The sequence below is a fragment of the Toxorhynchites rutilus genome, chromosome 1 (genome assembly GCF_029784135.1).
Source record: "Toxorhynchites rutilus septentrionalis strain SRP chromosome 1, ASM2978413v1, whole genome shotgun sequence".
In the NCBI taxonomy this organism is placed as follows: Eukaryota; Metazoa; Arthropoda; class Insecta; order Diptera; family Culicidae; genus Toxorhynchites; species Toxorhynchites rutilus.
The window spans coordinates 104569230-104584814 of record NC_073744.1 but is presented as its reverse complement, the minus strand read 5'-3'; the positions used below and the strand labels follow the sequence as shown (position 1 = coordinate 104584814).

The 15585-nt window shown below is 41.0% G+C and overlaps 2 protein-coding genes across 5 annotated transcripts in view; one reads left to right on the top strand and one right to left on the bottom strand.

Annotated features, from left to right (window-relative positions):
• The window catches only part of LOC129768687 (uncharacterized), a 109621-nt gene extending 106286 nt beyond the window's left edge, over positions 1-3335 (top strand). For all 4 annotated transcript variants that reach the window (XM_055770482.1, XM_055770490.1, XM_055770499.1 and 1 more), the window contains one exon: positions 1728-3335. In XM_055770482.1, coding sequence (XP_055626457.1) covers positions 1728-2572 — 845 coding nt within the window. In that variant the 3' untranslated portion in view covers positions 2573-3335. The remainder of the gene's footprint in view (positions 1-1727) is intronic.
• An 8283-nt stretch (positions 3336-11618) lies between these two features.
• LOC129763273 (uncharacterized) lies at positions 11619-14644 on the bottom strand. The gene is made up of 2 exons (XM_055762170.1): positions 13701-14644; positions 11619-13647 (listed from the first exon to the last, which is right to left on the bottom strand). Exon 2 carries the CDS (start codon positions 13511-13513, stop codon positions 11846-11848), a length of 1668 nt encoding a protein of 555 aa, XP_055618145.1. The 5' UTR covers positions 13514-13647; positions 13701-14644; the 3' UTR covers positions 11619-11845.
• Between the last annotated feature and the right edge of the window lie 941 nt (positions 14645-15585).

The following is a 15585-nucleotide window of genomic DNA, read 5'->3' as shown; positions in this document are numbered from 1 at the left end:
GTGTGGTTGAATTTACCGTTGGTTGCAGGGTTGGCTGATAGTTTGCAGGCCTGATAGTTACAGCTTTTTGTCGAGATTCTTGCGGTTTTTTCTTTAATGTTGTATATACAGGGCAACCCCTGTAGTTTGCAGTTTGGTTGCCACCGCAGTTGCTGCATTTTTTTGCTTCTGTTGCTGTTCTTTAGACTGGGCATTTTTTTGTCTCATGAATGCCACTACAGACTACACAGACTGCTGGAAGGTTGCAATAACCTTTGGTATGCTCGTATTCTTGGCAGTTGTGACACTGCACAGGGCCAGTCCGCTTGTGCGGCTCTTCGAACATCACTACACGATTTGCTTCGGCGTCAGCATCGGGATCTTCCGGAGGCTTTAACCGCCTAGCCTCTGCTCCACCAGCCGCCGCTGAACTGTCCGGAAACTCACGGACAAGTTCAGTTCATACCGGATCTTTTCGAGGCCATGAAAGGATCTTTCTTGGAGGCTCGCTTTATTGCAGAGTCATCCTTCGCGGTCGTTTTTCGTGGGCGTTCAGTCGTTTCGAATTTGTTGCGTTCGTGGAGGGCATTAAACACGAAGGTTTTGGATCGTCCCATGTACTCTGCGATTTCGCTGCGATTTCTGCTGTGAAGCATAGATCTGGAGGGTCATGGCGTTTTATTTCACTCCCAATTAGGCACCAGAGAGTACCTGAATGTATTGGAGGTGGAGGAAAACTTTGAATGTTTCGCCCAGTTTGCGGAAAAAAAATTAGAGAGATTTGTAATTAAAATCGAAAAGCAATTCAAATTATTTGTAATGCCCTTTTGTAGGGCTTAAGATTAATATAATCAAATAATACAAATAATCCATAACTCTGTTCTGGAGATTCTAATAGTTATATATATACAGTCATTTTATGCCAAACCGATATAGTGGTTCTCAGATTTCTATGAAAAGTGGTAGTTTTGTTCTTTATCGCAAAATATTAGATCCGTATTTTTTTATTTTTTCGTTAGGGTGACGATTTCCATTTTAAAGGGTGGTCCAAAAAATCAACTTTTCCGCTTTTTTCCAAAAATGACTTTCTTTTGAACCATGGAACCGATTTCAATGATCGACAAGCCAATTTAAAGCCAATAGGCTAGACTTTTATTAAAAATATGAACTTAATACGTACTTTGGTGAACCATGGAACCGATTTAAATGATCGACAAGTCAATTTAAAGCCAATTATTGATTGTAACCGTTTTTTATTGTTTTCATGGCATTGGGCTACAGGGCGCTATATTTTTTATATTTTTTCTTGAAAACTGATCATTTTTACATAACATATCTCGATATCAGAGATGCTATTTTTTCGTTTTTGAGATGTAATTTTCAGAGTTAACCGGTGGTCCGAAAAAGAATTTTCCCCTTTTATCCAAAATAACGTTTTCCGAAAATTCATAACTAGTTCATTGGATTCGATTTGATATATCGATTATCTAAATCGGTTTAGTAGTTCAAAAGTTATGAATTTAAAAAAAAGTCATTTTTGAAAAAAAAAAGTGGGAAAAATTGAAAAAAACTTTCGAGCCACTCTAAAATGGAAATGGTCACCCTAAAATAAAAAATACGGGTCTAATATTTTGCGATAAAGCACAAAACTACCACTTTTCATGGAAATCCGAGAACCACTATATCCGTTCGGCATGGAATGGCTGTATGTTTCTTCCTGAATAATAATTGTTTTTTTTTCATTCCAGCGAACAACTCCGCACAGGTCGAGCTAAAAATGGAGCATAGTGGAACTAATGCCGATACAATAACCCATGCTACTGTAAGGCGTCCCTCATCGATAATTGTCCCACACCGGATTTATTCTCAACAACCCTACCTGAGCACAGCAAGACGCGAAAGGAGTGATCATAATACTGGCGATGAGGGTGTTGTTGCTGCTTCAGAAAGTTTCTACCCATCTTTTCTACGAAACTCAAGACATAATTTCCAGCCGTCTGAGGCAGATCGATATAAAATAGCATCCACTGGGCGAGCGAAATACGCAGACACAATTTTGGGTTCTGGAGATTTTGGCGTTCTTAAAGGAGGAACTTTCTACCAAGATAACGACCCGCCATTGAGATCTTACTACAACGATTTCTTTGGGCTGAATATAAACAATCATAATGGCCACCAACGCCCATTCGCTTCGCCGCTTATACAAAAAATTCGTTATCCTTCCGACTCATTGGATCCGTTCTCTAACTTTCGAGATTTCGCCGATATCAATGTTTCTAATGATGCAGGCCAATACTCAGAGTTCTTCGTCGTATATGCCAATAACAATAGTAACCTATTACATGTAGGGAACAAAGATGAAGAAACAACTCATAACGAAAAACATGTACAGAACATTAAAGATCAACTTGACCTTATCGATAAAGAGATTAGCATAGAAAATAAGTTATCTAAACTAAGTAAATCAAAAACGAAACTAGCTAAATTTAAGAAACAAACGTGTAAGAAATGTTTAAAAGGTCGACCGAACATGGCATCAAGTACAACATCAAACCCACAATCTGACAAAGATTTCATGCTAGCTTTAAGCTAAAGACCATTCATCATTACAAGCAAAATATCTAACAATTTGATAAGGATTGGAGGAACTTCTTTAAGCATAACATGAGACTGCATATCAAAAATTTTGCATGCTTAGTAATATAGTTTGAACTGAGGACCGAGTTTCATTATGGATATTTCAAAAAAATAGACGAACAAACTAGTAGTTCATCACCTCAAGCATATTGAATTTATCTTACACATAGGTCATAAACCTCCAATATGAAAACACAAAGATAATGAACCATCTAAGGGGAGGCTAGCATGTAGTGTAAACCTAGAATGGAGATTAATAATTAATCCTACGATGGTGAAAACTTGTACAACTTTTAAGAAAATAACTCCTCGTAGTACGAGGTTCCACTTGAACATACAAATTTGTCGGATGTTTCCACAGACTCACATAGCACATTTAGTTGTATATGATTAAGCTGTGAAAATGTATGTGTTCATAAGTATAGATTAACATACAGATTACAGAGCTAAAGTTAAATAGGATTAAAGGATTCACATGATTCACATGACACTTTCAAATTACATGGAAAGTATGAAAATAACTATATACCATGGAAAAAAGAGAAAAAAGCTCTTGTGAGTAGAACTTAGACCTGTGATAGAATGAATACTATCTTATGAATTAATCACAATAGATTTTGCGACATTCACAATCAGAATTCTAACTTCAAAAAATATATGTACAGTCCACACTATTGTAATTAATTTGATAATTTTGATGAATAAATATTTTATATAGAAACCGTACTCCTAAATGAGTGAATTTTTTTCAAACGAAACTATCTTGGTAAGAATTATTGAAAAATTCTTTTAAAAACTTTTCTTCAAAATTAAACTTTAGTTCATCTATTCATTCTACGAAGAAACGATGGAAGGTTGCTCTCGGATTTGGATGGGGAAATTTGGCTAATGGTTTAAAATGAGCTTTAGGTTGTACCGTTAGCCGCGACACCTTGTTCGATCGGGGAAACTTCACTTATCGGAATCGATACCAGTGCCGGCTGTGGGCCGGATTACGATGGGTGGGATGTACCAACATTTTCTCCTCGTTATATTTCTCGTACTTTGGTGTATCCACAATGTTGTGCTGCATACTACCAGGGGCAGTAAGGAATAGGAATAAATGAAAATGTAGTCACCCTGCCATCGAGGAAGGTGACTGCACACATTCTCGCTGTTTTGCGCCTTGGTATTATTCCGAGATTGCTTCATCTCACTGGACTCGATAGGAGTGATGGAGTTTTTTTAAGAGGGTGGTTAGGAACGCTCTGCCAGCCTTATCTGGTTAACCCAGATGTCGTGTGGGGCTCTCACCTATTGAAACCAAGCCCTCTACTCGTTGCCTCATTCCCCCCGGGACCATATCTAGGCAAGTACTCCGGGAAGCGACTGCGCCCATGCACTTCACGAGTCACCAACGCTGAATAATGTTGATTAACCCTTTTTTCTCCGTTCACCCGTCAAGACGTGTACTGATTAAGGGCCCTATTCCAGCAAACGAGACGAGCAAATGGTTTCATCTCGTCTCTGCTTTAGCCACAGTCGAAACGAACAAAACATCCTATTCCAGTACACGAGGTTCAATAATATGTTTTATTTGGTAGACCGGACAGTGATATCAGATGTGGAGACATGTTTTTATTTGAGTTAATCTCTTCATTTTGAGAAAACAACAAATAGCACAATAACACAGAAATTGATCAATCGAGACTCTTTCCTCAGTGCCAAAATCCTAAAATCATAACAAAGAGGGATAAGTTTCGTTTATTGATATTTTTACCAGAATATCGTTTCATCACACAGACGTTCCGTTATTTTTTTTTGTTGAATACGATTGTAATGACACTTTTTTTTTGAATATTTGAAACAATCACCTGGCATGCTTGGTTATGAATTTCAACAACCCTACCCTTGTAAACGTACATTGCTAATGTAATTCTAGTGTGGCCGTAAAACAATTTCTGAAGATAAAAGTGGAACAAATGTACACCGATTGTCTTGTCGCCTCATCTCATCTCTCGCCCACCTTCGACAACCAGCCGGATACCAGATGCCATTCCTGGTCCTAATGCACAACACTACAGTGCGTGTGACATCTCTCGGTTGAGACAACTTTACCCAATTTCCTTATCCCCAAAACTGACCAGCCCCACAAAATTGTTGCCCCCTTAACCTCGAGTAAACCGCGAATAATCGGTTGAATCCTTCTAACCATAGATTCAAGATTAAGAAACGTAAACAAAACTGAATTAGCGGCTCCGTAAAGCTTCTGCGATTGAGCCCTACAAATAAACGATTTGGAAAAAAAAACAATGGAAGCCAAACTGCCTTTTTGACAGACCATGGTCACTCTCCGTACACTTCGTCAACCGGTTGAGGATAATCCTCTCTTATTTTGATACTCCCGGAGGCTTTCCAGGTTTCGACAGCAACACTAACTTCTGCTCCATTGTTCAGGAAAGTAACCATCGTTCAGACATTTTTGTAGCACTGTCCTGAAAATGTCCGGGAACGCCTGTATCACCACTTTCAAGGCCACATTGAGGACCCCGTCGGGGCCGGGAGCTTTCCTGACCTGCAGTATTTTCGCCACTGATACCATCTCCTCGTTGGAGACTCATGAACGTTCAGTAGCATTCTCTCCGTACGGTGTGGGTTGGATCGTCCCTCGGGAATATTCCTTCCACAATAACCTTCAGCTTCTCGGGACACGAATTGACAAGCGTTACTGAACCTCTGATCCTCGGCATCCCTACACGATAAGCATCGCTTCATTGGTTGGCGTCTGCATCTCGGCATATCTCCTTAAAACAGTTCAATTTGCTCTGTTTAATTTCCCGTTTCAAGGCGGCTCTAGCTGCTCGATAAACCATACTACGCTCCTCTCTGTCAGCACTATTACTTGCTCGCTGGACACTTCTTCTGGCACTAAGACAACTAGCGCGAAGGCTGCGGAATGTTCCGTGCCACCAGCAAGCCGGGCGTCGTTTATTCTTAGGATCTATTTTCGAGTGCCGGAGTATGACCGCCGATGCCGATGGGGGTTGCTTCACGCACTGGGTACCGGATGCGGGCATCCCAAAGCCGATGTTGATTTGCTTCAATAATTACGAGTGTAATGATGTTTTTTTTTTGGAATACGAGACAAAACGTATGGTTTAGTGTTCAGGGATACCCTATACAAAATATTCCGGAATTCCCGAACACAGACGTATTTTTCAAAGAGTGCATCAGTTACGGACAGATTATTTCTCTTGGAATCCCAACAAAAGTGAACTGCTGCTTTGTTTGGATGTTCGATAAATAAACAAAAATGTATTAGCTCATTTGGACTTCATTTACTATTGTCGCAGATGTGAAAACTTAAGTTTTCAGAAAAAATAAAGATAAAGTTGGAGAAAATTTAAATTTTGTTTCCGTTATTATTGGTTGCTTTTGTTTGTTATATTTTTCATGGTCTGTTTTTTGTTTTTTTATTTTATGTTTTTTTCTTGAGACTGAGGTTTTTTACATGGTATATCCAAAAATCAGAGACTGAGATTGAGTATATCCAAAAATTCTTGAGACTGAGGTTTTTACTATTATACTATTCCAAAAATCAGAGATGTATGTATTTTGTTCGATGGCCAGCAAAAATTTTTTTTTCTCATTTTTTATAAATTCATAGCTACTACTGGAACTACTGGACTGATTCTGCCCGTGGGATAAAAAAACTTGATCTCAGTGACTTGTCTCTGCCATGCCTGACACCTTCGATCCCCACTCCTAAATGCTGGATATACCTATCTGGATTGCATCCGTTAACAACTGTTGACGACATACAAAAAATTGCTTCTCGTTGTTTTAAATTAACCGGTCCTGCTGACGTTGTACGTCTTGTTCCTAAGGAGGCAGATACTGCGAATCTGACTTTCGTTCCTTTCAAAATCGGACTGGATCCATCATTCAAAGACCTCGCTCTCGACGCATTGACTTGGCCCGATGGATTATTATTCCATGAATTCATCGACTATTCAAAAAACCGCGTGGATCCAACGACAATACTCAGGCAACTACCTAAGGCTCTGTCTGGAAGCCCTAGGGTTGACACCATTACAAATAATCATTCCTCGCGACGTTCTGTGTATGAGGGAAACTATAGGGTTTCCACCAGAGGTGAGTGTCTATATCATTCACCAATTCGCCTGATGATTGCTTGTTGCAGAACACAACTTGCGATGGTAGCCGTTTATGAATCTACTACCAAAACGTTTGCGGACTACGGACCAAGATCGACGATTTCTATTGCAACACCCTGAATTGTAATTTTGATGCCATCATTTTAACTGATACGGGGCTCTACGATGCACAGTGCGGCGTCCCATAGACAAAAGTAAAAAAATTCACTTTTATATTCACCCAAAACTAAGTAGGTGGTGTGTTTTATACATGTTTTAGGCATGCTGAAACGATCTCAGTAGCCTTGTTAGCCCACCCAATTTGTCAGAACAAGCATGTGCAGTCAAGAAGTTTCTTCTAAGCACGTGGGCAAATTAATTTTCAGTGATTCATCACAGTTTTACATTCAGTTTTCGTTTGCGTTCGATATCTTTTAAAGTGAAACCCCAAATGGCGACGGTAGCAACACGTAAGTATAATCCGTTTCATTAACTATTATTGGTACATGCCGCAATCACTGTGAAAATAAACGCTTCTTTGTTAAGATACTTTTGTTCCTTAAAAAAAAAACAGGAAGTAGGTTATATCTATGGTATAACCGCAAGGGTGACGTAGGACTCTCGTTGATATAGAGATCATTTGTATGAAGTTGAATCTGAATTCATTCTGAATGAATGAATATTTGGAGAACTTCGAAAACGAGAGCGTTACGTTGGAGGCACAAGGTTTTATGCATCCAATATTGGATACGGAAATATCCTACTGATGGGGAAGAATAATCTTCAGAAGCTATCCTGTTGATTGCGATTGATTGAACAACCACAAAACCAAATGTATTTGGTCACAGTGTTACATGGATAGAAAACATTCAATTAAACTCTTTCACATGAATATATTTTGAAAATTCCCAAAGGAACTGGCAGATTATTTTCAGTAACAATTAGATATTTCCACATTTTCCTCGATACTGGAAGCCCATCATTGGTTAATGCCAACTCGATAACCACCTGTTAATAGCACTTGATTGAAACATATTTGGTCACAGTGTAACATGGATAGAAAACATTCAATTAAACTCTTTCACATGAATATATTTTGAAAATTCCCAAAGGAACTGGCAGATTATTTTCAGTAACGATTAGATATTTCCACATTTTCCTCGATACTGGAAGCCCACCAGTGGTTAATGCCAACTCGATAACCACCTGTTAATAGCACTTGATTGTAACATATTTGGTCACAGTGTTACATGGATAGAAAACATTCAATTAAACTCTTTCACATGAATATATTTTGAAAATTCCCAGAGGAACTGGCAGATTATTTTCAGTAACGATTAGTTATTTCCACATTTTCCTCGATACTGGAAGCCCACCAGTGGTTAATGCCAACTCGATAACCATCTGTTAATAGCACTTGATTGAAACATATTTGGTCACACTGTAACATGGATAGAAAACATTCAATTAAACTCTTTCACATGAATATATTTTGAAAATTCCCAGAGGAACTGGCAGATTATTTTCAGTAACGATTAGTTATTTCCACATTTTCCTCGATACTGGAAGCCCACCAGTGGTTAATGCCAACTCGATAACCACCTGTTAATAGCACTTGATTGAAACATATTTGGCACAGTGTTACATGGATAGAAAACATTCAATTAAACTCTTTCACATGAATATATTTTGAAAATTCCCAGAGGAACTGGCAGATTATTTTCAGTAACGATTAGATATTTCCACATTTTCCTCGATACTGGAAGCCCACCAGTGGTTAATGCCAACTCGATAACCACCTGTTAATAGCACTTGGTTGAAACATATTTGGTCACAGTGTAACATGGATAGAAAACATTCAATTAAACTCTTTCACATGAATATATTTTGAAAATTCCCAAAGGAACTGGCAGATTATTTTCCAGCAATGATTAGATCTTTCCGAAACTTTCTCGATGCTGAATGGCATCCTAACGGAAAGAGTTCTGCGCGTGTATGTGTCGATCCTTCGCCGTCCACCTCCTCCAGCACGTTAGGCAACGATGTTGTCTTGTCGATGTCCTCACGAAAAATGAATGTGTCTCACCACCAGAATATCGCTTAAGTATGCTTTATGTGTGTGATTGAATCGAGAGAAGGTGTGGTTTTCGATGGCAATTTGGAAGGCAAACTAGAGGGGAAGGAACTCTCTGAGCTAGGAACTTTCGGCGACTGAGCAATAATCGATTGCGGGCGCATACAATATTGGATACGGAAATATCCTACTGATGGGGAAGAATAATCTTCTGAAGCTATCCTGTTAATTGCGATTGATTGAAAAACCACAAAACCAAATGTATTTGGTCACAGTGTTATAGAAAACAGGGGATAGAAAATGTGAAAATTACACGATCAAATAAACACCGGTGTAGTCGATTCTACAATCTCGTGTATATATATTTATTCTCCCTCCGCTCTCCTGTTCGTACACATACGGACCATAGATATATTACAGACCCATTACCACATCTCCCTTTTTTTATAACAATTAATATTTCATAAAACATTCATTGTAACGCCTCGGCAACCTGATAGTGCGTTGAGATCTACCACGATTGGCAGAATCGTCTTCGGATCCTGACTGCTGCATGACAGCAGCTGCTTCAGCGTTAGCTGTCTCCTCTGGCTTCTGCGGTCCATCAATCGGTAAATCATCAGACTGCTCGACATTATCCGGAATCGAAGGCTCTGTTGTAGCCTGCCCGGATCCTGTAAATATCAACATTGAAATATATCTGAAATACAGCTAAGCGAACGATATACTTCTATTAGAAACGAGAACTTCTGGAAGAACTACTTTTTTCAGGTGGCTAGAATTTCTATCGTAAACTTTTCCTGTTTCCTGATTGCGGACTGTTACTCTAGGGCCCTGCTTAGCCTCCACTGTCATAATGGCAGGATTGAACGTTGGAGTCAGCTTATTACCGTGAAGAACATTCTTTACAAACACCTTATCTCCGACTTTAATGTTCGACGGTTTCGCCCTACGTCGTTCATTTTCTCTCTCCTTCCCCTTCTCCTTCGCAACTTGATCTTGATCTCTATAGTCAGTAAGCGGTACAGCAGTGCTCACGTCTTGCAAGGTAGGTATTTTTGTCCGAATGTTTCGCCCGTACATTAGCTCGCTTGGGGTCTTTCCGGTGGTACTATGAGGTGTTGAGTAGTACATCAATAGGTAAGTAAGCATATCATGCTTCCAATCGCGCTTCAGAGCCTGGCTGATCTTGAGCCTTTTGATAAGTGACCGGTTTTGGCGCTCAACCAAACCGTTCTCTTGAGGCCAATACGGGGTGGTCTTGTTAAGGTGTATACCTTTACGCTTACAATATGTATCAAACTCATCGCTAACGAACTGGCGACCGTTATCCAGGGTGATAGTTTGAGGATACCCAAGCCGAACAAAAATGCGTTCCAGGCGCTCAGCCGTTTCATTTGCCGTTATCTTCCGAAGAACTTCGATTTCTTTATAACGGCTAAAATAATCCACGATAACTAATAAGTAGTCTCCCGAAGGTAACGGACCCATAAAATCAATGGCAATATCCGTCCACGGCGTAACCGGCAACTTCCTCCGTTCCATAGGCTCAGGGCGATTTGGCAGGCTTACCAGCTGGCAACCTGTGCACGAATCCACTGTGCGAATTATAGCCTCGTCCATTCCTGGCCACCAACAGGTATGCCTCAGACGCTGCTGCATCTTAGTACGACCTGGGTGACCCTCATGTCCCAATTGCAATATGCGTTGCCTCAAGTCTCGTGGAATCACTAATCTTGATCCTCTGACTACGAGGTCTCCTACTTTTCCAAGCTCGTTCCGAAAGGCGTGATATGGCTTGATTGCCTCAGATGTATGATTCCACACCCCACGATCCAAACACTCTCGCAATTGAGTTAGCTCTGGGTCGTTGGAAGATGCTGTTTCAAGTTCATTCAGGTCGATAGCAGCCAGTTCTAGGACACTACGAACGTAGACCTCGGAATCTGGGTCAAATGATACCGCTTCTGATGATTGCGAAAGGCGTGACAATGGATCGGCAATATTCGATTTGCCTTTGCGGTACACAACTTCGTAGTTGAATGACTGAAGTCTCAGAACCCAACGTTCAATTCGAAGACACGGCGATGAATCAGGTGAGAATATAGCTTCTAAGGGCTTGTGGTCAGTCTCTAGCTCAAACCGAACACCGATGAGGTAGATTTGAAACCTCTCTACTGCCCACACCAGTGCCAGAGCCTCCTTCTCTGTCTGAGCATATCGACGTTCGGTGTCAGTGAGGCTTTTACTAGCGAAAGAAACAACTCTCGGTTCTCCTTCATAAAATTGTAGGAGAACTGCTCCCAACCCAACCGGGGAGGCATCCGCAACAACTCTTGTTTTCAACTTTGGATCAAAATGGGACAAGCTTTCTACACTTCCTATGGCTCGTACGAGATGATCGAATGCTGCCTGCTCTTCGACACCCCATTTAAATTCAGTTTTGTTCTTGGTGAGCTCCCGGAGTGGAAACGACTTCGTAGCCAAGTCCGGAATGAAAGCCCCTACGTAATTTACTAAGCCAAGAAAACTGCGAACTTCCTCAGAATTGGTTGGAGTTCTGAAGTTTTCGATAGCTTTAATTTTGTCTTGTGAAGGAGTCATGCCGTTTCTATCAAAGCGATGACCCAGAAAATCTATTGCAGTCAATTTGAAAACGCATTTTGATTGGTTCAGGAGAACACCGTAGGATCGCAACTTATCAAGAACCTGCTTCAGCGAAGCATCGTGCTCTTGCTCCGTTTTTCCTGCTATGACTATATCGTCGCTGAAATTGATGACATTCCCACAGTCCGATAAGATTTGTTCAAGAACTTTCTGAAACATCTCCGGAGCACACGATATTCCAAACACGAGCCTTTTGTATCTGAATAAACCTTGCATGCAAATAAATAAAGCAATATGCTAGTATTATCTACCTTGTCATAAGTTTTAAGTATGTGCTCGTTATGGTTAAACAACCATAAATAAAATCCTTACAAGTCTTATTTCATAACAACTCTGTAATCATATATCCAAATTAATCGCAGTTACCTTTGTGAGTAATGAACGTCGTCAATGGTTTACTTCCGTCGTCTAACTCAAGCTGGTAGAACACATCCTTGATGTCCAGTCTTGAAAAGAAAAGCGCCCCATTCAGCTTCCAGCGAACGTCTTCGATGGTCGGAAGCGGATGGGTTTCGCGGAGAATCGCCTTATTGACTTTGCGCATGTCGATGCATAGTCGAATATCACCACTGTCCTTGACAACGACAACCATTGGCGATACCCAGCGACTGGGTTCCACAACTCGTTCTATTATGTCCTTGGACAACAATTCTTTCAACTTGTCATCCACACGCTGCAGAGTTGCGAAAGGCAATCGTCGGAATCGTTGGGCGACAGGCTCTACTGACATGTCAACCGGGATATGTATTTTCACGCCACGGATGCTTGGAAATGATCGCGAAATGTCTACATGTTGAACTGTTTCTTGTTTACTCGGAAGCCCAACTATCAAAACACCCAGCTGCTTTGCGGTGTTCTTCCCCAATAGAGGCTGAGGACCATCCTTAACAACGTAGAAACGTGCTACCGTTTCCAGTTGCTTCGACCCATCGCAGATGGAGATTTCTGCGTCAAACATGTTGGTTACAAATAGGCAATCTTTCTGTGCATACGCTCTGAATCTCCGATCTGGTTGCTGATTTCCCCCGATTGTATGTACTCCATTACGAATCATCACATCCCAGGTTTGATCGTCAATTATGTTTGACTGTACACCTGAATCGATCTGCATTTCAATTAGTGCACCGCCAACATTGGCCCAAACCAACTCCTCGGAATCATGAACCGATGATACCATTTCGACAAGTTCGACCTCTTCGTTGTCAACTTCCGCATCGTCGATAGCATGTACCTTCCGCGCATACCTCGCGATCTTGTTTTGTGCAGGTCTGCCGCTCGAATACCAAGCAGCCGGAGAAGCTTGAACGTGGGTTCTCTTCAGTGAATTTTTTCCTGTTGTTGACGCGAAGGTCGATGACGATGCCGGATAAGATGATGGTACGAAATTCCCCGGTCCCCTGGCAGGACGATTAAAGCAAACGACTCGAAAATGTCCTTTTTTGTGGCAGTTCCCGCAGGTTTTATTCCATGCCGGGCACGCGTCTGGCCCATGAGAACGCCCACAATACTTGCAGGATCCCCGAATGTTTTGCATTGTTTCCGTTGCTTTGGGTGTATTCTGAAGAATGTTTTTACCACTGATTTGATCACTAGCCGATCGTGAGGTCTCGTGTGCGTTAACTTGCTTGATCATTTCTTCGATGTTCAAGTTGGAATCTTGGAGAAGTTTTTCCCGCAGCGGCGGAGGTACGAATTGCAGCATCTTGTCGATCACCGCAATGCCACTGCTTGCGGTTGCTGACATCCCGAAATTGCATTTACTGGCATGAACCTGAACTCTCATTAAAAACTTTTCCAAACCCTCGTCGGTCTCAGGTTGCATGGCCCAGAAGAGGTACCGCTCGTGCGCTTCATGGCGTTGGGGTGCAAAATAACAATCCAGCTTTGTGATTGCCACCTCATACGGATCGATACCGTTATTTTTGTCTTCTTCTACGTCCGCTCCAGGAATGTTAAAAAAATATCTCCTGAAGACCGAACCCACCTTGAGCAAGCAGTAGATCTTTCTTTTCAATGGCATCCGTCACCTTGGAAGCACGGAGACAAATTTCAAACCCTCTTTTCCAGACATGCCACTTACTGCGGCGTTCGGCCAGCGGCACATCCGCGTACGAGAACGGTGGTAGGGTCGAGAAACACTTCAGCTTATCCATCCTTAAAACAACATCAATTACAATTGATTCTAATAATCTATCCCAATATTTTACCTCTTTTCGTTAAATCAAACCGATTTTTCAATCGTTCACAGACTTGTTTACATCCAATCAATAACCTTGTTCGCTTTTCTCGTCACGGCAACGTGTGCTTTTTCCAAGCAGAATATCTCACCGCTCACTCGTTGCGGAAACTTTCTTGTTGCTCACCGCTCACTAGTCGCGAAGCTTTCCGTGTTGCTGTCAAGTCGCAAATCTCACCGCTTTCTCGTCGCGAGCCCTGCTGTCAAGTCGCAGATCTTACCGCTTTCTCGTCGCGAGCCCTGCTGTCAAGTCGCAGATCATCCAGGCTTACATGCGCCTATCTCTTTCACTTCCAAGAAGAAGTTTCACTCGCTCTCACCGTGCGGAGCTTTTCATATGCGCGTCAGTAGCGTCAATCGAGAGCTTTTTCCACCAACCTTCAGCTGATGATTGTTAATCCAGAAGAAATCCTATGCACCCACTACAAATTATCGTCCCACAATCGTCGCCAATTTGTGAAAATTACACGATCAAATAAACACCGGTGTAGTCGATTCTACAATCTCGTGTATATATATTTATTCTCCTTCCGCTCTCCTGTTCGTACACATACGGACCATAGATATATTACAGACCCATTACCACAGAAAACATTCAATTAAACTCTTTCACATGAATATATTTTGACAATTCCCAAAGGAACTGGCAGATTATTTTCAGTAACGATTAGATATTTCCACATTTTCCTCGATACTGGAAGCCCACCAGTGGTTAATGCCAACTCGATAACCACCTGTTAATAGCACTTGATAGAAACATATTTGGTCACAGTGTAACATGGATAGAAAACATTCAATTAAACTCTTTCACATGAATATATTTTGAAAATTCCCAAAGGAACTGGCAGATTATTTTAAGTAACGATTAGATATTTACACATTTTCCTCGATACTGGAAGCCCACCAGTGGTTAATGCCAACTCGATAACCACCTGTTAATAGCACTTGATTGAAACATATTTGGTCACAGTGTTACATGGATAGAAAACATTCAATTAAACTCTTTCACATGAATATATTTTGAAAATTCCCAAAGGAACTGGCAGATTATTTTCCAGCAATGATTAGATCTTTCCGGAACTTTCTCGATGCTAAATGGCATCCTAACGGAAAGAGTTCTGCGCGTGTATGTGTCGATCCTTCGCCGTCCACCTCCTCCAGCACGTTAGGCAACGATGTTGTCTTGTCGATGTCCTCACGAAAAATGAATGTGTCTCACCACCAGAATATCGCTTAAGTATGCTTTTTGTGTGTGATTGAACCGAGAGAAGGTGTGGTTTACGATGGCAATTTGGAAGGCAAACTAGAGGGGAATGAACTCTCTGAGCTCGGAACTTTCGGCGACTGAGCAATAATCGATTGCGGGCACATTTTCCTCGATACTGGAAGCCCACCAGTGGTTAATGCCAACTCGATAACCACCTGTTAATAGCACTTGATTGAAACATATTTGGTCACAGTGTTACATGATGGATACGGAAATATCCTACTGATGGGGAAGAATAATCTTCTGAAGCTATCCTGTTAATTGCGATTGATTGAAAAACCACAAAACCAAATGTATTTGGTCACAGTGTTACATGGATAGAAAACATTCAATTAAACTCTTTCACATGAATATATTTTGAAAATTCCCAAAGGAACTGGCAGATTATTTTCAGTAACGATTAGATATTTCCACATTTTCCTCGATACTGGAAGCCCACCATTGGTTAATGCCAACTCGATAACCACCTGTTAATAGCACTTGATTGAAACATATTTGGTCACAGTGTAACATGGATAGAAAACATTCAATTAAACTCTTTCACATGAATATATTTGGAAAATTCCCAGAGGAACTGGCAGATTATTCT